The 10,000-nt window shown below is 42.0% G+C and overlaps 2 protein-coding genes across 2 annotated transcripts in view; both read right to left on the bottom strand.

Moving 5' to 3' along the window:
* eno3 (enolase 3, (beta, muscle)) overlaps nt 1-4,122 on the bottom strand; it is a 7,930-nt gene extending 3,808 nt beyond the window's left edge. Inside the window, exons 1-6 of the mRNA XM_070929503.1 lie at nt 4,026-4,122; nt 1,014-1,103; nt 672-767; nt 526-584; nt 219-288; nt 8-141 (exon numbers count right to left, since the gene is read on the bottom strand). Of these exons, the coding sequence (XP_070785604.1) occupies nt 8-141; nt 219-288; nt 526-584; nt 672-767; nt 1,014-1,098 (444 nt within the window). The 5' untranslated portion in view covers nt 1,099-1,103; nt 4,026-4,122. The remainder of the gene's footprint in view (nt 1-7; nt 142-218; nt 289-525; nt 585-671; nt 768-1,013; nt 1,104-4,025) is intronic.
* Nucleotides 4,123-6,686: 2,564 nt separating this feature from the next.
* The window catches only part of pfn1 (profilin 1), a 4,787-nt gene continuing 1,473 nt past the window's right edge, over nt 6,687-10,000 (bottom strand). The window contains exons 3-4 of the mRNA XM_070929960.1: nt 8,038-8,227; nt 6,687-7,185 (exon numbers count right to left, since the gene is read on the bottom strand). Of these exons, the coding sequence (XP_070786061.1) occupies nt 7,088-7,185; nt 8,038-8,227 (288 nt within the window). The 3' untranslated portion in view covers nt 6,687-7,087. The remainder of the gene's footprint in view (nt 7,186-8,037; nt 8,228-10,000) is intronic.

Genomic DNA, 10,000 nt, shown 5'->3' with positions numbered 1-10,000 from the left:
CACTCACAGGAACAGGAAGTATGACATCTTTGTGTCCGGCGAGGTCGGCGATGTGGCGGTAGAGAGGAACTCCCTTCTCTGCAGCTCCAGCCTTACAGACGGCCAGCGACACGCCCAGGATGGCGTTAGCACCAAACTGAGCTGTAGACAGAGAGACAGACAGGTTGGACAGACAAGTCGGACTGACAGACAGACAGGTCAGACATACGAGTCCTTACATTTGTTCTCAGTGCCGTCCAGCTCCAGCATGAACTTGTCTATCTTCTCCTGCTCAACAACACTGAAGTTCTGGAGAGACAGACAGACAGAGGTTCAAGACAGGCAGACAGAGGGACAGACAAAGAGACAGAAAGGCAGGCAGACAGAAAATACGTGTTCATTGTAGGATTTTAAAGCCGTCAGATAAGAAACATTTCTATTCACAACAGCTGGAGTCGATACTTTTCACATGTAATTCTGCTTCCAGTTGAATAACAGTGACTTTATTATGAATTTGCATTTGACATATTGATCATTTGCTGATACCTTCTCAATCAGCTTGGGGGTGATGTCCTTGTTCACATGTTCCACAGCCTTCATAGTACCTGCAGGGAGAAACAAGAGCGTTCACTTCACTCTGAAGGTCACAACTCAGCCGGCGGTGTTGGTGCCTGTTACTGCCTTGCTCGTACCTTTGCCCAGGTAGCGGCTCTTGTCTCCATCACGAAGCTCCAGAGCTTCATGGACTCCAGTTGATGCACCGCTGGGAACTGCTGCCCTGAAAAGACCTGAGAGATAGACAGGCAGGGAGACAGACAGGCAGAGAGACAGACAGAGAGTTGCTGGAAGGTAGATTAGATTTGTTGGAGATAAGCTAGCAGTTTCCCCCTGCTTCCAGTCTTTGAGCTAAGCTAGGCTAAACACACCCTCCACCTATCTTTTTAGCAGCCAGCCAGGCTAATAGCCAATCAGGCTAACTAACTGGCCCTGTTAACGTTTTAGTTGCCAACCAGGCTAACATATGATATAATCACCCTTGGCTGTCCACAGGTCCACCTCCACTGTGGGGTTTCCTCTGGAGTCCAGAATCTCCCGAGCATGAATCTTCGTGATGGACATCCTGACTGGGGGGGCAGAAACAACAGAGGTGAGCTGTTTGAAATGTTTGCTGTATATGCAGATGATCCACGGCAGTTATAGAACGTGACCTGTTTTAGGATAATTAGAGCAGAAATGGAACGTGTCCTTGGCGTACCTCAGTCTTCGCAGACAGCTTCAGCTAATCGTACTAATAAATGTTACTAATAAAAATACGAAAGATTTTTATCCTTTTGTGACGATGTTTGTATCCAGTAACGTGTCATCCACATTCATGCCAATAAAGTTTAAATGAATTTGAAGTTTGTCAAACTGGAAATTAAGCTATGACCTTGAAAAACCCCCAACAAGAAACAACCAATTAGAAACCAGACTCACACTCACAGTGTGTGTGTGTGTGTGTGTGTGTGTGTGTGTGTGTTAAGCGTGTGTGTGTGTTAAGCGTATGTGTGTGTCAGACCTGCTGCAGAGATCCTGTGTAACACCATGATGCCTCCATGACAGCAGGCCCTGTCCCCTATCAGACACCACCCACCCGCTCCCACACAGCCAATCACAGAGTTTCACTCATGATGGGCGGTTACTAGGACCAATAGGAGAGAGGGAGAGACCATTCTGGTGACAGTGGAGGGGGTGTTAAAGAGACAGAGTCCCTTATCTTCCTCTGAGTTATTAATACAGTAAGTCTGGTGTGTAAAACCCTTTAACCTTTTCCCTGACCTTTCTACAGAGGTCATGACTTCCTCCTTGCTATTTTAGAATTACAGTACACACAGACACACAGACACACACACACACACACTTATTAATGTTCTTGACATTTAAAGAGGTATTTGTGACTGTGAAATGATAGCAGCCTGATGACTACAGGTCTCTTCCTGTTTGCTGTTACTGAACTACCAACATTACAGTTTCTGCTGAGTGTGACAGCAGAAATTTAAAGGTTTTGTCTGATGGAAACTAACATGTTAACATATCTGAAATCCCACAAAGCAATATAAAAATAGGCTGGGGGGGGGGGGGTATACATTAACACCTGTTGTAGCTAAGAGTATAGAAAGTAGTAGCAGTATCATTATTAGCAGTAGGGGTAGCATGGTTAGCATTGTTATTATTAATATAATCATTATTTTTATATCACGATGCCAGCAGTAAGTGTAGCATTAGCAAAATCCTTAGTGAATAGTCAACAAAAATAATAGCAGTATTAGGGGCAGTTTTACTTGCATGTTAGCATAACAACAGTAGAAGAAGTGTAAGTGGTAGAAGCAGCATCATTAGCATTAGTTTAATAAGTATCAGCAATGCTGTAATCGGTATGTGTAGTATAACTGTATTACTTATATTTGTAGTAGTAGTAGTAGTAGTAGTACAGAACTGTTTTAGCAGCAATATCAGTAGTATTAGCATTATTCACAATAGTTGAAGCCCTAATAACAGTAGTTGTAGCAGTATTAGCAGAAATAGTAGCAGCAATATTAGCAGTAGTAGTTGTTGCAGTGGTAGCAATATTAGCATATTAGTATTAGAATCAAATTTGAAGTAATGGTAGTGGCATTAACAATTGTTCTTGCAGTATAGCTTGCAGGAGTATTAGCAGTAGTAGAGAAGTACCTGTACCAATAGTGGCAGTATTTGACAAAACTCATAGTGGTATTATGGATAGATGACCAATATTAGCATATTACCAGTACACGAGGTAGTACCGGTAACAGTAGCATCAGTAGCAATAGCTAATACTGAGAAGTAAAGGTAAAAGGAATGTCAGTAAGTAGTTTTAGCATTATTTGTATATTAGCAGCAGTAGCAGCAATACTAGCAATCGGTTAAGCAGTAGCAGTATTAGCAGTGTTAACATATTGGCAGTAATAGCAGCAATAACCGAAGTAGTCACTGCATTTCTACCAATGTTAGTCACCATATTTGCAATAGTGCTTCCACCACTACTTCCATCACCGACAATAGTTCTAGCTGTATAAGTTGTAGTGGAATTAGGAGTTAAATCACAAGTATTTATGTAACCGTATAAGTGTGTGTGTGCGTGTGCCAGCAGAACAACAGCTGAGTGGTTACAGTACACTTGAAACCACGTATGGCCTTTACAAAGACTTAACTGTACACTCACACACACACACACACACACACACACACACACACACACACTCATCAACTGGACATACAATATATACAAAACAACATACATGTGCTAAAAATACTGCTACTACTCCTGCGAAAAGTACTGCTTACATGATTGCTACTGTCACTGACAAAACTACTTCTAATTACTACTGCTATTCTGAATACTACTGCTAAAACCACTGCTACTGATACTACTACAGCTAATTACTACTATTCCTACTACTGCTAATACTATTTCTTCACACTGCTACAATAGTACTAGTTTATGAACATAATTCAGTGTAATGTGGTTCAATGCAAAGTGTTGTGTTCACACACAATAAAACAGTGTAGATAGACTGTGTTCAGCTCAGCTTTATCACTACAGATACACATTTCAGATCAAGCCAGTCACAATCTGTCTGTCTGTCTGTCTGTCTGGACTTTGTACTTCTGCTGCTGTTTGTCAGATTTCATTGGTTCAGCGGCTCTTCAGCACTTTGACCTTCAGGCTGCTGAAAGTCAAAGCCCTGAAAGTTTTTGTCTGTTAGTTTAGATAAAGAATCAGAAACACAAGGAGATTTGGAAAAAAAGGAGCGCATACAAATATCTGATTTAACACCCAGTGTGTCAGACTTCCTTTGAACACTTGCACACTAAACTGGACTTTCAAAATAAAAGAAATGAGACAGGTCTGACAGGTTACCAAAGTTGTTTTAGACCAGAGTGAGAAACAAACAGGAAACAGTTTCTCAGCAAAAAAAACCAAACAGCAGTCAGTCCACGAAGTGACCAACCAGAGCTGAGAAGTCTCTCCTGCTTCAGCCTACCTCAGTCGTGTTGTCAAAGAAGAAAGGAGGTGTCGTCTTTGGCCGTCTGTCTGTCCGTCTGACTGTCCGACTGACGTGGAAAGTGTCTGCCTGTCACGCTGCAGGGTTTTTATAGACGCTCCCTAAAGCGGGGGGGGGGTTGCTGGGTGGAGAGGCAGGGAGCGTCTGCATGGGACATGACTGCAGAAAAACAGAAAAACCTGCAGCACAAAGAGCTGACCCAGGGATTGAATACTAAAACTAATACTAATACTAATATATCAATACTGTAAAATCTTTATTCAGTTCATGAAAGACGTATTAAAGCCCTAAATGTTTAACACCACAATAGAAGAGGAGCCTGTATGCACAACTCGGCACCAAAAAATAGTTATGTATTTACAAGTATCAGCTTATCAGTAGAAGACTTAGGATTCAAAGCAGTAGTAGCTGTATCAACAATAATTTATAGTACAGGTTATAGTAATATTAGCATATTAGCAGATGGATCAGTATTGTTGGATGTAGTAGCAGTACTAGCAGTAATAACAGTAGTTGTATCAGTATTAAGTATATTAGCAGTAATAGAATCAGCATTACCAGAGGAGGTGGGAGTTACCGGTATTAGCATATTAGCAGTGGTTGCTACAGTTTCATTAAGAATTAGTGTATTGGTAGTAGAAGCAGATTAGTACTAGTATTAGCAGCTGTATAGGTTGTAGCAATATTAACATATTAGCAGTAGTTGTAGCAATATTAGCAGTATTAGCTTAGCAGTAGTAACAGCAGTAATCGCAATAGCAGTAGTTGTTACAATATCTATCACATATCTATAACAATTAAAAGTGGTAGTAGCAGCTATTAGCAATAGTTGGACAGTATTAGCAGTAGTTAGCAGAAGTACTAACAGTACTTGTGGTATTTGTGGTATGCATGATCAGTAGTTCTAACTGTATACTGTAGGTTGTAATAATATTAGCAGTAGCAGTATTAGCAGTAATAGTAGCAGCATTAGCAATAGTTAAGCAGTATTAACAACATCAGTGTATGTTAGCAGGATCAGTAGCACTGGTAGCAGCAATTGTAGCAATGGTGGTTGTAGTAGTGTTAGCAGTATTAGCATATTAGCAGAAGCTCAACTTTGACATCCAACATTTCGTGATGGTGATCTCCATCTATTTACAAATGTGATTACTCATGTGTGCAGAATTAACTTCAGAACTTGACCTTCTTTTGTGTATTTCTTCTTATTATTTTCATGCCTCAGGTCTGCTTCTTTAAATAAGATATGGATGCTACTCACTAACTAACACACAGTTACTGTAATCTCACTACGGAGTACTACAGTCATATTATAAGCCCTGATAGGACTATGATGGCAAAATCAATGACCTTAGAGCAGGATTGTTATTAAAAAGAAATAAAAGACTGTATCCACTCACTACTTAACGTCACACAGATTGTATTACAGTTTTATATATTAGCATTATTTTTTATTTGTTTCTCTCTGTGGCGTGAACTAGAGCGACGGTCCCTAACTCAGATAGAGAAGGTCAAAGTTCATCTAAAGGGGAAATGTGAGACCGGCTCAGCATTCACTGCAAAGGGCACTAACCCCAACACACACACACACACACACACACACACACCTTACCCTTTACACTCACCTTTAACTGTACCACACACACACACACACATTGAGTTACTGTACACACACTGCAGCCCGTCCAGTGTCCCTGTAGCCTTTACTACTAAATATAACTGCACATGACTGGAGGGAGGGGGGGGTCAACACAGACCCGGCGGTCATCTCGTCTTCAGCAGTATTAGTACACAGTAATATCTTCATCTCTTTGTAACACGTACACACAACGTAAACAACCTGCTCTATCAATAAAGTACATTTGAATGTGAGACACAGGCAGCGCAAAGATTACTTTGTTATATTTGTACATGAGTAATTTCTGCCTGCTGTCCATCCACATAATGTAACATGGTAACTGTACTACAGTTCAGCTGGTAACATTACAAGTGACTGCAGTAGCTGAAGTAATATGGTGTGGTGGCAGAATTACAGCAGTAGAGAGAGCAGTAGTAGTAGTAGTGTAGCAGTAGTAATAATATTAGTAATACTAATGGCAATAATGGCAATTGCAGTAATTGTAGCAGTAGTAGTATTTGCAGCAACAGGGGCAGTAATAGTATTAGTAATACTAGTGATAATAGTACAGCAGTAATAGTATCAGAAACAGTAATAGTGATAGTAATTGCTGTAGCAATAGAACTATTAGAATTGGTATTCGTTTTACTAGTGTTATTAGTACTAATAGTAGTAACAGTATTCAGGAAAACAGTAATAGTAATGTCTGTTTACCTGTCTGTCTGTCTGAACACCTGTCTGTCTGTGAACAGTACATAAAATGCACAAAAATACAATAATATTAAGGATGGCGTTGTGATGGTTATGGTAATGATTTGCATTATTATTCCTCGGCAGTTAATAAAAAGGTTGCTACCTTAATCACTGGCTTAATGCACCACCCGGCGAGCATGCTCTAAGACCAGCCTGTACCTGGACTACAGGGGACCACATGATCATATACTGAGGTTGTGAGGCTGGGCTGGGCTATTATGTTTTATCCCCCCCCCCCCCCCCCCCCACACACACACACACACACAGTGTTTTTATGAATGAACATGTCTGCCTTTTTATTTCAAGGTGTGTGATGTGATTCCACAGAGCTGTGAGTGGACACAGATCCTTCTCCACTGTAAAAAACTGTAAAAACACTGGCCGCCTGCTTTAAACACCCACAAAACAGTGTGCTGTCAGGTCGGATGTGAACATGCTAACAGCTTTCACACACACTCGTCCTGTGTGTTCAGCTTCATCACTCGCTTATTACACAGAATAAAACTTTTAACACTTTATTTATCCCTGATAGCAGAAATACGCCTGGAAGGTCAAAATAATAACGAAAACAAAAGAAGCTCAGATTAGCGGCCATTTTCTTGAGTTGATGTGCAGAGGGAGGCAGCCATGTTAGTCGGTGGCTACAGGAGGGGATGGCGGCCATCTTGTCTTACATGTTGGACTTCCGCAGGTACTCAACCATTTTGTACACCCTGGTGGCCAACTGCCCCCCAGTGGCATCTTTTTTGCCCTGAGCTATGATTAAAGCTGTGGAGACAGACAGACAGACAGACAGGCAGAAAGACAGACAGCTGGGTGAGACAGGAGAGTCAAACTGTGATTTATTTAAACAACAACGACAAAACATTCACCTGTCTTATCTTTAGAGAAGGAGTTTTAACAATTCAAATCTAACATTGTAGAGCTCTGTGGGGAACATTTGCCCTGAATTACCCCTCTCAGGAGGTGACTGTCTGTCTGGCTGTCTCTCTCTCTCTCTACCCATCTGTCTCCCTCTTTACCTGTCTGCCTCTCTATCTGTCTCTCTCTCTCTACCCATCTGTCTCCCTCTCTACCTGTCTCTCTCTCTCTACCTGTCTCTCTCTTTACCTGTCTGCCTCTCTACCTGTCTCTCTCTCTCTACCCATCTGTCTCCCTCTCTACCTGTCTCTCTCTCTCTACCTGTCTCTCTCTTTATCTGTCTGCCTCTCTACCTGTCTCTCTCTCTCTACCCATCTGTCTGCCTCTCTACCTGTCTCTGTCTCTCTACCCATCTGTCTGCCTCTCTACCTGTCTCTGTCTCTCTACCTGTCTCCCTCTTTACCTGTCTGCCTCTCTACCTGTCTCTCTCTCTCTCTACCCATCTGTCTGCCTCTCTACCTGTCTCCCTCTTTACCTGTCTGCCTCTCTACCTGTCTCTCTCTCTCTACCCATCTGTCTCCCTCTCTACCTGTCTCTGTCTCTCTACCTGTCTCCCTCTTTACCTGTCTGCCTCTCTACCTGTCGCTCTCTCTACCTGTCTCCCTCTTTACCTGTCTCCCTCTTTACCTGTCTGCCTCTCTACCTATCTGTATCCCTCTTTACCTGTCTGCCTCTCTACCTGTCTGTATCCCTCCCTACCTGTACTGGACTTGCCGACGCAGAGTCCATACGCGTTGCCATCAGCGTCTTTCGCAGATTTCATGTCCAAGGTGTATACGCCCTCCGTGTCTAAATTATCTCGCAACATCATGCACTTCTTTCCTGCGATGAAAGCGCCTCTTTCGGGGAAAAGCTTCCTGTCATTAGCCAGCTTCTTAATTTCATCCACCTGAGAGAGAGAAAGGCAGAGAGACAGACTGGTTATTATCATATCTGGCCTGAAGCATAAACCAACAAAAGCACCACCAGGGGCCGATCAGAGGGAATACTCCATATTCCCAGGCCCCTTGAACTACCCACCAATCACAATTAAATATGGCATCCGTGTCCTTTTTGTTTCACAGTCTGATCAACATACACTCATGTTGATGGGACATTCTGAGCCTCAGTAATGTCCACTTGTTCTTCTTCGTCTTGGTTTTATTTGAGGATAATCATGGTCCAAATGTTGGTACTACAGTTCCCATGGTGCTTTGGGGGATGTAAACAGAAAGCATAATGTTGCCATGGAGTCAGTGAGTCACCATCACCAGTGGTCTCCATCACAGCAGCTTAATCCTGCCTGCAGCGTCCTTGTGGACGGACAGACAACCATCACTGATCACTGAGACACTGACACGTCTCTGATTTTTAAATGGATTGATAAACGTTTATTCAGAGATAACGATATCCCCGGATAAAGCTAACATTAGCCACATCAGCTGGCTGGCTAACGTTTGTTGTTAATGGAACACAGCAAACATCAACATGGCGAGGTCTCCGACTAAAGTAGAAACCAGATCAAATAAAGGCCTGTCTCAAATGACATTTTAGCTTGTTACCACAAGTCAACGTCGAGGTTCCACCTAATAAAAAGCCGGTCCAAACACAGTGTCTGGCTGAAGGGCACGTGGGCAGCACGTGTTGAGGGAGACGGCTCTGAAGGCTTCCTCCAGTGTTTCCATGAATTCCATGAAACTGGTTTGGCTGGTTTGACTGTGTGTTGTTTAACTGTGTCAGCTGACTCACTGCAGGAACACACACTGTCCTACTGACACATGACCATGCTGTGTTAGAGCGGAAATGATTAGTCAATCAATTGATTAGTCAGTTGATAATTGTTTAATCCTTAAAGTTGTTTTTCTAGCAAAAGTGTCAATAATTCTGTGGTTGCAGCTTCTAAAATGTGTTTCTCTGTTTTTTATCCCAATAAACTGAATATGGTTTTGGACTGTTGAACAAAACAAAGACTGAAACTGAGATGGACATTTTTCACTGTATAAAATAAAATTGGCAGCTTAATTGATTCTGAAAATGACTGTAGTTGCAGCCCTAAACTGTTTTAATATGACTGTTTGTTTTCATTGTATTGTTCAGCACCTTGTATTGCAATTTAGTATGAAAGGCGCTTTATAAATAAAGTTTGGCTTGCCTTTTATTTCTGTTTGACTAAAGAATTTCAGCAGTCCAATAACACTGGGATCAATGACACACACTTTGTTTAACTTGTGATGGAGTATTTTTACATCGTTGTATTGGTACTTTTACTTCAATAAAAGATGTGAATACGATCGATCAGCAGGTCTGAACTGAGCTGCAGAGGAAACGGAGAAGAAGAATGTGGGGAGAACGAGTCAAGACACGACACACACACACACCACAGTGGCTTCACACCACTTCCTGAAACCATCCAGCCAATCAGAGTAAAGGCCTTTAGACTGCTTGCCGTGTGACAGTATGTGTGAATGGTCATTCTAAGAATTTAAAGTTTAAAAACTACTGATTGCAAACAAACAAACAAACAAACCCTGCAGGTGTGTGTGTGTGTGTGCACACCTCACACACACCTTGAATTAATGCATTGCGTAATTGCAGCAGAGCCTCTCCACCCTCACCTCACTGTGTGTGACAGAAACAAGAAGTGATCGTCTCCACTTCCTGCATTCGCTGCTCTTTTTCGACA

Source organism: Enoplosus armatus, chromosome 23, assembly GCF_043641665.1.
Source record: "Enoplosus armatus isolate fEnoArm2 chromosome 23, fEnoArm2.hap1, whole genome shotgun sequence".
Classification (NCBI taxonomy): domain Eukaryota; kingdom Metazoa; phylum Chordata; class Actinopteri; order Centrarchiformes; family Enoplosidae; genus Enoplosus; species Enoplosus armatus.
This window is presented reverse-complemented; position numbering and strand designations above follow the sequence as displayed.